Source organism: Sphaerodactylus townsendi, unplaced genomic scaffold, assembly GCF_021028975.2.
Source record: "Sphaerodactylus townsendi isolate TG3544 unplaced genomic scaffold, MPM_Stown_v2.3 scaffold_276, whole genome shotgun sequence".
In the NCBI taxonomy this organism is placed as follows: domain Eukaryota; kingdom Metazoa; phylum Chordata; class Lepidosauria; order Squamata; family Sphaerodactylidae; genus Sphaerodactylus; species Sphaerodactylus townsendi.
In genome coordinates, this window is record NW_025950447.1 from 1 (window position 1) to 14547 (window position 14547).

The 14547-nt window shown below is 54.8% G+C and overlaps 1 protein-coding gene across 1 annotated transcript; it reads left to right on the plus strand.

Annotated features, from left to right (window-relative positions):
- Window positions 1-3981: 3981 nt before the first annotated feature.
- On the plus strand, window positions 3982-13042 carry LOC125425316 (nucleolar protein 4-like; the record flags this gene model as incomplete). Its single annotated transcript, XM_048482923.1, has 5 exons — window positions 3982-4048; window positions 6012-6283; window positions 8882-9067; window positions 11575-11766; window positions 12749-13042. Coding segments are annotated over exons 1-5 (1011 nt in total), but the record flags the coding sequence as incomplete, so codon positions are not given.
- Window positions 13043-14547: the final 1505 nt, after the last annotated feature.

Here is a 14547-nt window from a genome sequence, read left to right on the forward strand (position 1 = left end):
CCCCCCCCCGCACACACCTGATTTATTTATTTTATTTTATTTATTTATGGGTTTTGTATACCGCTCTACCCCCGAAGGGCTCTGGGCGGTGTACAACATAACCTGCTACTCTTCTCCCCCTGCCCCCCCAGATTGCAAGATCTGTGGGGCAGGGCCCCAACTTTAATCAGTGGTGGGATCCAAAAATTTTAGTAACAGGTTCCCATGGTGGTGAGATTCAAACTGTGGCGTAGCACCAATGGGGCGTGGCGGGGCACAACGAGGGCGTGGCCGGGCATTCCAGGGGCGGGGCATTCCTGGGCGGGGCTGTGGCAAGGACGCAGCCGCTGCGCCGGTCCTTGGGCGGGAAATGAATGCACGCAGGCGCAGGCTGCCACGCACGCCGGTGCACCTCCTGCTAGACTGCTTCAAGTTCTGCGCGCTACTGCGGAGAGGAGGGGCGTAACTAAGGCCAAAATCACGTGGCCAAATCACCCATTAGTCACCCCCTCTTGGCACACACAAATAATGAGTAACCTACTCTCCGGAACCTGTGAGAACCTGCTGGATCCCACCTCTGCCTTTCATTTCTGGGGCTCTGTACATCTGCACCGTGAGAATGTTCCAGGGGGTAACGTTGTGTTGGTCTGCGATAGAAACAGCCAGATCCGAGCCTGTCTGCCCCGATAATGCTCGCGTGAGGGTGTGGGGAAAGCGGAGGTCTTGTGGATCGTCCCTCAACCAGCGAGCCCGTGCGAGTCTGGAGAAATTGCCGGCCCCGCCGTGCTTTGCCGTCCCAGCTGTGGCTGAAAACCCCCAAGTCAGCAACATCAAGTGGTCTTAAAAAAAGGATTGGAAGATTCCAAATAACCACTCGGGGGTTGCGTGTGCGGTGGATTTGTCCTGGGGGCATTGGCGGGACCTCGCGCCCTTTGCCGGTTTATTTCCTCCAGGTCCCGAAGAGTTTGCCTTTGGCCCCTCCGCAGGCTTACGTTACTCCTGGCACGGATGCGTAGCAGGCTTCCCGGGCGTGAACCACCGGCCTCCCCTCTGCCAGCCTGCACATTTACAGAGCAAACCCGGCTCTGCCACAGGCCCGGCTTCACGCGCCACGCGCTCCCGCGGCTAATCCACGGCGGAGCCAAGGAGCCGGGAACGGTCCTTGGGCAGCCCACGCGTCCTCCCATTGGCCTACGGGGAGCCCGGCCATTGGCCACCCACAAAGGAGCGCCGCTGTTGCTGTGGCGATGGCTGGGCTCAGCGCAGAAGGCATGGTGTGCCTCCGCACCGCCAGGAATAATTCTCCTTAATCCTTCGCAGAGGCATCACCGGATAAGGACAGGAGCCTCCCTCTGGGAAGGAGCCGAGCTGGGGAGGGGAAGGCTTCTCAGCCTGTCAGCCTCGCTCTGCTCTGTTCCTCCCCCCACACACACACACAAAGGGGGGGGGTTCCCCCGGCCAAGCCGATGCACGTAGCTGCCTCCGCCAGGCCCAGACCACCTCGCAACACAGACCAAAGTTTATAGGTTGAAGATAAAGAGCGCCCCCCTGGTTTCTGTCTGTCTGGGAATTCTCTCCTGCACGCAGTGAGGCCAGACGTGGAAAGCGCACCATGCATTGATCCTCCAGGCCGAGAGGGATCTTGGGATCTGTTCAAGTCCAGGGAACCCCCCCTTGGCCACACAGTTTCACTTTCCAGTGGTCGGATTCAGTATGACGCAGCTTCACGTGTAAGAACATAAGAACAACGTAAGAACATAAGAACAAGCCTGCTGGATCAGACCACAGTCCATCTAGTCCAGCTCTCTGCTCCTCGCAGTGGCCCACCAGGTGCCTTTGGGAGCTCACGTGCAGGAGGTGAAAGCAATGGCCTTCTGCGGCTGCTGCTCCCGAGCACCTGGTCTGCTAAGGCATTTGCAACCTCAGATCAAGGAGGATCAAGATTGGTAGCCATAGATCGACTTCTCCTCCATAAATCTGTCCAAGCCCCTTTCAAAGCTATCCAGGTAAGTGGCCATCACCACCTCCTGTGGCAGCATATTCCAAACACCAATCACACGTTGCGTGAAGAAGCGTTTCCTTTTATTAGTCCTAATTCTTCCCCCCAGCATTTTCAATGAATGCCCCCTGGTTCTAGTGTTGTGAGAAAGAGAGAAAAATGTCTCTCTGTCAACATTTTCTACCCCATGCATAATTTTATAGACTTCAATCATATCCCCCCTCAGACGTCTCCTCTCCAAACTAAAGAGTCCCAAACGCTGCAGCCTCTCCTCATAGGAAGGTGCTCCAGTCCCTCAATCATCCTTGTTGCCCTTCTCTGCACTTTTTCTATCTCTTCAATATCCTTTTTGAGATGTGGCGACCAGAACTGAACACAGTACTCCAAGTGCAGTCACACCACGGCTTTATATAAGGGCATGACAACCCTTGCAGTTTTATTACCAACTCCTTTCCTAATGATCCCCAGCATAGAGTTTGCCTTTTTCACAGCTGCCATTCATTGAGTTGACAATCCCATGGAACTATCAACCAAGACGCCCAAATCCCTTTCCTGGTCTGTGACTGATAGTCTGTAGATCCTCCGGTCTGCGTCTTGTCCATCTTGGTTCCCTTGACATACTCGTCAAATATTCTTCATCGTCAGACTGGGGGGGGGGTAGATGCCCCCCCAACCCCCAGCTTCATACCCGCAGCGGCAAACGTTCTGATTGCCGGTCCTTTCCCTTGAGCGTCTTTCTGGGATTTGGAATCGCTGCACTGAGTAAGCGTGGAGGGGCACCAAGACCAGGGGGCATCCATTGAAAATGCTGGGGGGAAGAATTAGGACTAATAAAAGGAAACACTTCTTCACGCAACGTGTGATTGGTGTTTGGAATATGCTGCCACAGGAGGTGGTGATGGCCACTAACCTGGATAGCTTTAAAAGGGGCTTGGACAGATTTATGGAGAAGTCGATCTGTGGCTACCAATCTTGATCCTCCTTGATCTGAGGTTGCAAAGACCTTAGCAGACCAGGTGCTCGGGAGCAGCAGCAGCAGCAGAAGGCCATTGCTTTCACCTCCTGCAGGTGAGCTCCCAAAGGCACCTGGTGGGCCACTGCGAGTAGCAGAGAGCTGGACTAGATGGACTCTGGTCTGATCCAGCTGGCTAGTTCTTATGTTCTTATGTTAAGACCACCTGTGCAAACGGGTCACACGCAAGGGTGGCCACAGTTCGAGGGAGAGGCGGCCGCTGGCCCCCTTCTTGGGCTGCATGGGCTTGATTGAGCCAAGGGGCCGTTCTCTCTGCAGTGGCCGAGGGGGGGGGGGCGGTGACGGAGATGGCTGCTTATTGAAGGGATTAGAATATCTTTCTAGGGTCGCCACCTCCAGTCCTGGAGATTTGGGGGCGAAGTCTGTGGACAGCAGGGATTAGGGAGGAGAGGGAGAGACAGCGTTCATATAATGCCACGCAGCCAAAAGCACTAGTGCTGGAGGTCTGCTGCAATTCTGGGAAACCTCCCTGCGGCTCCTGAAAGTTGGCAACCCGAGGCGCTCCTCCACTCCGTCTTCTCCCTCGGTTCCGGCCCGTCTTCTCCTTTCCCGTCTGTTTGCCACGAGGCCACCGAGCTTTCTCCGGCGGCCTGACCCCGATTGTCCTGCCTCCTGGGCGAGGAAGCCGGCAACAGGAAGCCGGGGGCCGCCATCTGCAGCTCCTTTGTTTGCCACTCGGGCCCCCCCTCTGCGCAGGAAGCAGCTTTCGGAGAGCCCTTTGCCCCGTTCGGGGGCCCCCTCGTGAAACCGGGGGTTTCCTGTGGCCCAGGAGGAGGGGGCAAAGGGCTCCCGAGGGTGTCGAAAGACCCACTGTGCCGACTTCAAGCATGCAAACCGAACGGCCGTCCATCCAAAGGCCCGGCCATCCATAGGGGCTGTGCAGGGCTGGTCTTGGGGGGCCAAGCAGACATGTGCAGGGCGAGAGACACGTCTCCTCCCTGGGGGGGCAGACGAGCATCCAACGCCAGGAATGCGGCCGTTCCGCCTCCCAGAGGACGGGGCGCTGCGTGCCACCGATGCACCCCTCAATATTTTGGGTTTGGAACATGCGTGTGAATCTTCCAGGAAGAGGGCCCCCAAGACCAGGCAAAGGGGGGCTGTCCCCTAATAGCTGCCCAGGGTGTTTCTGCATGGGGGGTGGGGGCGGGGGCAGATCAGCTGTGTGCTGGAGGCTTGTGAGTGGGGGGGAACCCGCCGTGTGTGGTGGAGCGGACGTGTGGGAGATGGGAAGGCGAGGCACGTGGACAGTCGCCATGGGAACCGGAGGAGCAGTGGAGCCCAGCAGTGATGGAGAGGAGGAGGAGGAGGTGTTGGGACACCCACAGGCGGGGGGGGGGGCTGGACAGAGAAGCAGCCGGAGCCACAGGAGGGGAAGACTCGGTTGAATGGGGGCCGTGGCTCAGTGGCAGAGGGTCTGTTTGGCGTGCGGAAGGCCCCTGGTTCGAGCTCCGTCACCTCGGCTTGAAAAGGATCAGGCAGTAGGGGATGTGAAAGACACCCCCCCCCCCCGCCCCCGGCGGGGCCGCCCCACCCCCCCCCCCCCCCCCCCCCCCCCGTCATAGAACAAGCATCTGATGCACTATAAGGCATCTGCGTTTGTTTATCTAGACTTGCAGAATTGATGTAGTGCTTGGTGTCGTGCTTAAGAAGAGAAGAGTTTGGATTTATGTCCCCCCTTTCTCTCCTGCAGGAGACTCAAAGGGGCTGACACTCTCCTTGCCCTTTCCCCCCTCACAACAAACACCCTGTGAGGTGGGTGGGGCTGAGAGAGCTCCGAGAAGCTGTGACTAGCCCAAGGTCACCCAGCTGGCGTGTGTGGGAGTGCACAGGCTAATCTGAATTCACCAGATGAGCCTCCACAGCTCAGGCGGCAGAGCAGGGAATCAAACCCGGTTCCTCCAGATTAGATACACGAGCTCTTAACCTCCTACGCCACTGCAGTGGATTCTAATCTGGAGAACCGGGTTCGATTCCCCGTGTCTCCACATGAGCAGCAGGCTGTTGTCTGGGGTGTGTTGTCTTAGGCTTTCATGGCCAGAATCAACTGGTTGTGGTGGGTTTTCTGGGCTGTGTGGCCGTGGTCTGGTGGATCTTCTTCCTAATGTTTCGCCTGCATCTGTGACCGGCATCTTCAGAAGTGCATCACAGAGGGAAGTCTGTTACGCACCGTGTCCAGTGTTAGGCACTGTCTGCACACAGTGTGAGAGAACTCCCCCAGTCCTACCTCCCTCACGGAGTATCTATTGTGGGGAGAGGAAGGGAAAGGAGTTTGCAGGCTGCCTCGAGTCTCCTTGCAGGAGAGAAAGGGGGGACAAAAATGGAAACCCTTCTCTTCTTCCATAATAATAGCGATAATTCAAACGTTTTCCTTTTTTTGTTTGTGCCATCTTGGAAGATCTTGACCAAGCGGAAAAGTGACATAAAAATGTTTTAAATAAATGAACAAATAAAGTCGATCTCTGGCTACCAATCTTGATCCTCCTTGATCTCAGATTGCAAATGCCTTAGCAGACCAGGTGCTCGGGAGCAGCAGCAGCAGCAGCAGAAGGCCATTGCTTTCACCTCCTGCATGTGAGCTCCCAAAGGCCACTGCGAGTAGCAGAGAGCTGGACTAGATGGACTCTGGTCTGATCCAGCAGGCTAGTTCTTATGTTCTTATGTTCTTAAAGTAGGAATTCGGAGGTAACAAGACTTTCTCCCTGTGAGCCAGCGTGGGGTAGTGGTTAAGAGCAGGTGCACTCTAATCTGGAGAACCGGGTTTGATTCCCTGCTCTGCCACTTGAGCTGTGGAGGCTTATCTGGTGAACCAGATTAGCTTGTGCACTCCAACACATGCCAGCTGGGTGACCTTGGGCTAGTCACAGTTCTTCAGAGCTCTCTCAGCCGCACCCACCTCACAGGGGTGTTTTGTTGTGAGGGTAGGTTGCTCGAAAACGCCTTGGAGATGCTCCTTATAGGAGAGAAATAATCCAAACTCTTCTTCTTCTTCCTCCCTGCCAGATGACTCCTCTTCGGAGAGCTGCAGCGGCAACGGCTCGTCCACCCTGAACCCCTCCACCTCGAGCAGCACCCAGGGGGATGCCGCCTACCCGGAGATGAACGGGAATGGGGCCGCAGCCCCCATGGACTTCAGCGCCTCCACCGAGGACCAGCCCATCAACCTGTGTGACAAGCTGGCCCCCGCCCACGCCACGCCCTCCTACCCGTCGGACAGCTGCAGCGCCGACGGCCTGCGGAGCCGGACAAAGTATGCGACGAAGAGCACCGGCGAAGTGCTCGTGCCGGGAGGGGAAAGGGGCACGGCAGAGGGGCTGGGACCGGATCTGGGGGGTGGGAGCTCCCCTGACCTCTGCTGGCTGAAAATGGGGGCGGTGTGGTCGGGAGCTGGGGGAGGCAGTGCCGATAAAAGCCATTTGGAATTAGGGGGGAATTAGAGGGGACTGCAGGGGCAAAGCTTGGCTTCAAAGAACAGTGGTAAGGATCCAAAAATTTTAGTCTGGAGTTCCCCAGAAGTTGGTGGGATTCAAACTGTGGCGTAAGCGTAATAAGGGCTGGGCGTTGCCGCGACGACAGGCGCGATGGCTGAACATTCCGGAGGCGGGGCATTCCTGGGCGAGGGCTGTGGCAAGGAGAAAGCGCGGCAGCTGCGCCGATCGCTTGAGCAGGAAGCGAATGCACGCGAGCGCAGAACGCCACCGCGCGCCGGTGCACCTCCTGCTGAACTGCTTCATGTTCTGCGGCGCTACTGTTGAGGAGGAGGAGCGTAACTAAGAGCAAAATCCGCGATAGCAAAACCACCCATTAGTAGCCCCCTCTCGGCACACACAAATAATGAGTAACCTACTCTTGGGAACCTGTGAGAACCTGCTGGATCCCACCTTTGGCTAGGAACACCAGGCTGTGTATGCACCAGGATTTTTACTCAGTCAAGACACGTGGTTCAGCTGCCTTTGAGCCAGCCTGTTGTAGTGGTTAAGAGCAGGTGCGCTCTAATCTGGAGAACCGGGTTTGATTCCCTGCTCTGCCACTTAAGCCGTGGAGGCTTACCTGGTGAACCAGATTAACACTCCAGCACATGCCACTTGGGTGACCTTGGGCTAATCACAGTCCTTCAGAGTTCTCTCAGCCCCACCTACCTCGCAGGGTGTTTGTTGTGGGGCGGGGGGGGGGAGGAGAATGTAAACCCCTTTGAGTCTCCTTACAGGAGAGAAAAAGGGAATATAAATCTAAAACTCTTCTCTCTCTTTTCCCCCTTTTCCTAAATGAGGCTAGTGGGATTTGTACAAGGGACTAATGGCTTACCCTGTTTCCCCGAATATAAGACGTCCCCTGAAAATAAGACATAGCAGAGGTTTTGCTGAAGTGTGAAATATAAGGCATCCCCCGAAAGTAAGACGTAGCAAAGTTTTTGTTTGGAAGCATGCCCGACGAACAGAACACAGAAAAATAAGACATCCCCTGAAAATAAGACATAGTGCATCGTTGGGAGCAAAAACTAATATAAGACACTGTCTTATTTCCGGGGAAACACGGTAGTTACATCTAGGCTGGACTACTGCAGTATGCTGTGCTTGGGACCACCCTTGAACAGTATTAAGTTGCAGAATACTCCAGTTAGACTGCTGGTTGGGGCCATCTACCAAGAGCTATAAGGACCTTCTTGTATCTGACTGGGGGAGTTTTGACTCAAAAACTTAGAGTCCAAAAACCTTGCTGTTCTCCGAGGTTCTGCTGAACTCAGATCTAGCTGTTGTACACAAGACCAGTATGGCTGTTCTCTGAAACTAGCTCACAGGAGTTCTGGTTTGGGCCTTCAGGAGCAAAAGAAAGTGGTGTTGTTTTTTGCCTTTCCCCTGATTGGTCGCTGTGTGAGACAGGACGCTGGACAGATGTCACTTGCGGCCATCCAGATGTTATTAACTACAGTTCTCATCATCCTCTGCCAGCATTATGCTGGCAGGGGATGATGGGAACTGTAGTCTATAACATCTGGAGGGCTGCAAGTTTGACACCTGTGATAGCTTTAAAAGGGGCTTGGATAGATTTATGGAGGGTGGGGGGAAGGGAAAGGAGATTGTAAGCCCCTTTGAGTCTCCTTATAAGAGAGTCATTGAAACATTGAAAATGCTGGGGGAAAGAAGTCAATCTATGGCTCCCAATCTTGATCCTCCTTGATCTGAGATTGCAAATGCCTTAACAGACCAGGTGCTCAGGAGCAGCAGGAGGCCATTGCTTTCACATCCTGCAGGTGAGCTCCCAAAGGCACCTGGTGGGCCACTGCGAGTAGCAGAGAGCTGGACTAGATGGACTCTGGTCTGATCCAGCAGGCTAGTTCTTATGTTCTCATGGACCACTGGTCTACTCCAGCAGGGCTCATCCATCCATCCATCCATCCATCCATCCATCCATCCATCCATCCATCCATCCATCCATCCATCCATCCATCCATCCATCCATATTTTATTAGGTTTGACAGACCGCCCAACCCCCGAAGGGCTCTGGGTGGTGTACAATAAGACATAAAACAAATACAATATAAGATCTCATAAATACAATAACGATAAAACATTAAAATTCATTAAAATACATTACAGCTGATGTTCTTAGGGAAGTCTTGGCCCCTATGGCCTGCTGTTGGACCTCCAGACAACTGGTTGGCCGCCATGTGAGGCAGGATTTGGGACTAGATGGGCCACTGGTCTGACCCGGCAGAGCTTTTACGAAGGTCTTGGCCTCTATGCCCTGTTGTCGGCCCTCCAAGGGAACCGGTTGACCCCTGGGTGAGGCAGGATGTGGGGCTAGATTCCCCCTCCTCACTGGTCGTATCCAGTCGAGTTCTTCTGACGTTCTTACGTTGCTTCCTCCCTCAGTCACCCCCGTACAGCTCTGGCAGCTACGACTCCGTCAAGACCGAGGTCAGCGGCTGCCCGGAAGACCTAACTGTCGGCCGAGCCCCCACCGCAGACGATGACGACGACGACCATGACGATCACGAAGACAACGACAAGATGAACGACTCGGAAGGGATGGACCCGGAGCGGCTGAAGGCCTTCAATGTATGGAAGGGTGGGGGGAGGACTTTCCATCTCTGTTGGCAAAGAGCGGGTGAAAGTCCTAGGACAGTGATGGCGAATCTATGGCATGGGTGCCAGAGGTGGCACTCAAGAGTCCCCTCTCAATGAGCGCGCTAAACAAGGTTCATCACATCTAGGCTGTACAAGGCTGCTGGGCACCGATTATTAGCATTAAACCTAGAAAGACCCTGGTTTTGGGGAAACGGGTGTAGGGAACCCTGTTAAAGCTGTTAACCCCCACTGATTTTCATGCAAAGAACAAAAACGCGATCCTTTACCTGGGAGTAAGCTCAGTTGCTGGCAATGGGGCTTGCTTCTGAGTAAACCCTCCTAGGGTCGTGGGTCACCCATTCCAAGAGTTGCATGGTTGCTTCAAAGCAGCAGTGGCGTAGGAGGTTTAGAGCTCATGTATCTAATCTGGAGGAACCGGGTTTGATTCCCAGCTCTGCCGTCTGAGCTGTGGAGGCTTCTCTGGGGAATTCAGATTAGCCTGTGCACTCCCACACACGCCAGCTGGGTGATCTTGGGCTAGTCACAGCTTCTCGGAGCTCTCTCAGCCCCACCTACCTCACAGGGTGTTTGTGGTGAGGGGGGAAGGGCAAGGAGATTGTCAGCCCCTTTGAGTCTCCTGCAGGAGAGAAAGGGGGGACATAAATCCAAATTCTTCTCTTCTTCTTCTTTTACCACCAAGCTTACTCCCGAGTAACGCACGCCTCGGAGCCAACCATTTTTCCTAAACTAAAACCACAGTATTCGAGTTAAATTGCCGTGTCGGCACTTTGCGATAAACAAGTGGGTTTTGGGTTGCAGTTTGGGCACTCAGTCTCGAAAAGGTTCGCCATCACTGCCCTAGGATCAGTCTCTGGGCATCTCCAGTTGGAAGGACCAGGTGGCAGAGCGTGTGAAAGATCTTTCTCTGCCTGAAACTCTGGAGAGCAGCTCCCAGTCCCAAGTAGACAATACTGGCCTCAGTAGAGGGCAACTTCATGTGTAGATTTTGAAAGGGGGGCAGTGGCTCGGATGATGGGGCATCTGTTTGGCACGCAGAAGGTCCCAGGTTCGATACCCGTCATCTTCGGTTTACAAGGACAAGACGTGTCAAAGTCCTCAGCTTGCGACCTCGGGCAGCTGCTGTCCGTCTAAGGCCGAGTAGGGACATATGGGGTAATACATGGGGCTACCTTGTACTTGGTCCATTAAGGTCAGGATTGTCTACTTAGATCAGGGGTCTTCAAACTATGGCCCTCCAGATGTTCGTGGACTACAATTCCCATCAGCCCCTGCCAGCAAGGCCAAGTGGCAGGGCTGATGGGAATTGTAGTTCCTGAACATCTGGGGGGGCCATAGTTTGAAGACCCCTGATCTAAGTAGACAATCCTGACCTTCCCCCACCCCCCCCCCCCCCCACCCCCCCCCCCCCCCACCCCCCCCCCCCCCCCCCCCCCCCCCCCCCCACCCCCCCCCCCCCCCACCCCCCCCCCCCCAGGGCCATAGTTTGAAGACCCCTGATCTAAGTAGACAATCCTGACCTTAATGGACCAAGTACAAGGTAGCCCCATGTATTACCTTATATATTCCTAAACCTCTGCGCTCGACAGAGGCCAACTTGCTAGTGGTTCCTGGCCCCTCCATGATCGCATTTCAGCTTCCTCCGCGGCGGAACAGGACCTTTACAGCCCTGGCCCCGGCCTGGTGGAACGCTCTCCCTCCAGCTGTCCGGGCCCTGCGGGATCTTGGTGAGTTCATGGGGCCTTAGCCAAGACTGAGTTTGTTCCACCGGGCCTTTAGAGTGTCCAGCCGCTGAAGTGCCCCTCCCCAGCGCCATTTCCTCCGACTTGGAGTTCGCTTTTGCCATCTAGAGGGGACCCTTTTTTGTTTTTGTTTTACTCTTTCTGGGAGGGGTTTTAATTGCCAGAGTTTTATCGCTGGCATGCATCTTTTTGTTAATTGCTGCTGTGTTTTAATCTAATTTTAATCTATTATTTTAATGATGGAGGGTTTGTTGTATAGGCTGTATGAGGAAATTATGTTGTGCACCGTAGAGCCCTCTCTGGAGGGTGAAGCGATTATCACAAAACCAGCGAATGAATGAATGAATGAATGAATGAATGAATGAATGAATGAATGAATGAATGAATGAATGAATGAATGATAAATCCTGTCGCCTCACCTCTTCCACCCTCTAGCCAGCGTGGTGTAGTGGTTAAGAGCAGGTGCACTCTGATCTGGAGGAACCAGGTTTGATTCCCCGCTCTGCCACTTGAGCTGTGGAGGCTTATCTGGGGAACCAGATTAGCTTGTGCACTCCAACATATGCCAGCTGGGTGCCCTTGGGCTAGTCACGGTTCTTCGGAGCTCTCTCAGCCCCACCCACCTCACAAGGGTGTTTGTTGTGTTGGTGGGGGGAAGGGGAAGGAGATTGTAAGCCCCTTGGAGTCTTCTTACAGGAGGAATATAAATCCAAACTCTTCTTCTTCTTCTGTTGGCAGATGTTTGTCCGCCTCTTTGTGGATGAGAACCTGGACCGGATGGTCCCCATCTCCAAGCAGCCCAAAGAGAAGATCCAGGCCATCATCGAGTCCTGCAGCAGGCAGTTCCCCGAGTTCCAGGAGCGAGCTCGCAAACGCATCCGCACTTACCTCAAATCCTGCCGCCGCATGAAGAAGAACGGCATGGAAATGGTGAGGATCCCACACCCTCCCCGCGGAGGTCTACCTGCCCTGATTCCTCTCCGCAGTCTGCTCCCAGCGCAGTTTCTGAACCCCATCCTTGACCTAGATGCCCCAGCTAGCCTGATCTCCACAGGTCTTGGAAGACCAATCGAGGTGACTCCTTGGATGGGGGACCACCATAAATAAGAACTAGCCTGCTGGATCAGACCAGAGTCCATCTAGTCCAGCACTCTGCTACTCGCAGTGGCCCACCGGGTTCCTTTGGGAGCTCACCTGCAGGAGGTGAAAGCAATGGCCTTCTGCTGCTGCTGCTCCCGAGCACCTGGTCTGCTAAGGCATTTGCAATCTGAGATCAAGGAGGATCAAGATTGGTAGCCACAGATCAACTTCTCCTCCATCAATCTGTCCAAGCCCCTTTTAAAGTTATTCAGGTTAGTGGCCATCACCACCTCCTGTGGCAGCATATTCCAAACACCAATCACACATTGCGTGAAGAAGTGTTTCTTTTTACCAGTCCTCATTCTTCCCCCCCAGCATTTTCAATGGATGCCCCCTGGTTCTAGTATTGTGAGAAAGAGAGAGAAATTCCTCTTTGTCCACATTTTCTACCCCATGCATAATTTTATAGACTTCAATCATATCCCCCCTCAGCCGTCTCCTCTCCAAACGAAAGAGTCCCAAACGCTGCAGCCTCTCCTCATAAGGAAGGTGCTCCAGTCCCTCAATCATCCTCGTTGCCCTTCTCTGCACTTTTTCTATCCTTCCCGGTGACTCTCTGGTTTCTCGATGTGCCTTGATTATAAACTGTTCGCTTAACATAATTGGAACATAAGCATCACTTCCCTCTTCTGCTCTCCTCACGACTCTTCTTTGACCCCTTCTGCCAGTCTCTGGGCAGGGCCCGCCTGTCTTCTTCCTCTCTCTCTCTCTCTCTCTCTCTCCCCTGCCCCCTTTCTCAACCTCTGACTACGCTGCCCGTGTGTCTCCCCAGACCAGGCCTACCCCGCCCCATCTGACCTCAGCCATGGCCGAAAACATCCTGGCAGCCGCCTGCGAAAGCGAGACGCGGAAAGCAGCCAAGAGGATGCGGCTAGAGATCTACCAGACATCGCAGGTACGGGGCCCTGAAGCCGGCAGAACGTCCGGGGCGAGGTCAGCGGCGAGCGCTCCCGGGAGATCTTGCCGCTTCTCCTCCGCGAACTCGTTCCTCCGGCTCCTTGACTGCAGCCTAGTCCGCGGAGCCTCGAAAAGCGGCAAAACTTCCACGCAGAGACGGCACTGCCCCGTATCGGCCCTTCCAGTCTCTGACTGGCCGTTTGCCTCCTGGTCTCGCGGCTGGTTTTGGAGCGCATGCGTGTATCGAGGGAATCGGTGGTTGCCTTTCCTTGGCCTTCTACCTCAGGGGTCTGCAACCTGTGGGCTCTCCAGATGTTAATGGACTACAATTCCCATCAGCCCCTGCCAGCATGGCCAATTGTAGTCCGTTAACATCTGGAGAGCCCACAGGTTGCAGACTCCTGTTCTAGCTAGAGCAGTGGTGGCGAACCTTTTTGAGACCGAGTGCCCCAATTGCAACCCGAACCCCACTTATTTATCACATAGTGCCAACCTGGCAGTTTAACCTGAATGCTGAGGTTTCAGTTTAGAAAAACCGGTTGGCTCCCTCTTCCTCCGCCCCACCTGCTCGAGAAGGGGCCAGCCTTCTCTAGCCTCCAGCAAGTCCCGCGCGCACTGCTCTGTGCCTCTCTAGCTTCTCTGCCGCCTCTGCGCCACCCCCTCGGGCAGCAGCCACCCGGAGCACAGGCACTAGGCCCGCCAGCCGGGTCCTCTCTGCTCACTGTGGTGAGCGCACGTCGTGCTCAGTGGCCCAGGCCAGCCTAGATGTGTGTGTGTGGGGGGGGTGATTTTCTTTCCCCCCCCCCCACATGACGAACTCTGTGTGTGCGTGACCACAGAGAGGGCTCCAAGTGCCACCTCTGGCACCCGTGCCAAAGGTTCGCCATCACTGAGCTAGAGAGAGAAAGCCACTTGAAAATATGTCCACGTATCCTTGGGTAAACTTTGGGTGCCGCTGGGCGGGACTGGCAGTCCCTGGCGTTCAGGGGATGGGGCTATAGTGCCCGGCATGGCCACATGTCTGGGCAGTAATCGGGTTTTTTGTGTGTGAGTGTGTGTGAAGCTGTGAAGCTGTGAAGCTGTGAAGCTGCACCCCAGACAGCTCCGCCTCTTTCTCAATCGGTGTGTGTGTGTGTGTGTGTGTGTGTGTGTGTGTGTGTGTGTGTGTGCGTGTGAAGCTGTGAAGCAGCAGTGGCGCAGTGGCTAAGAGCAGGTGCACTCTGATCTGGAGGAACCGGGTTTGATTCCCCGCTCTGCTGCCTGAGCTGTGGAGGCTTCTCTGGGGAATTCAGATTAGCCTGTGCACTCCCACACACGCCAGCTGGGGGACCTTGGGCTAGTCACAGCTTCTCGGAGCTCTCTCAGCCCCGCCCACCTCACAGGGTGTTTGTTGTGAGGGGGGAAGGGCAAGGAGATTGTCAGCCCCTTTGAGTCTCCTGCAGGAGAGAAAGGGGGGATATAAATCCAAACTCTTCTTCTTTCTCAATCGGGGTGTGTGTGTGTGTGTGTGTGTGTGTGTGTGTGTGTGTGTGTGTGTTGTGTTGTGTGTGTGTTGTGTGTGTGTGTGTGTGTGAGTGAGAAGCTGTGAACCTGCACCCCAGATAGCTCCGCCTTTCTCAATCGGAGAGTGTGTGTGTGTGAAGCTGCACCCCAGACAGCTCCGCCTCTTCCTCA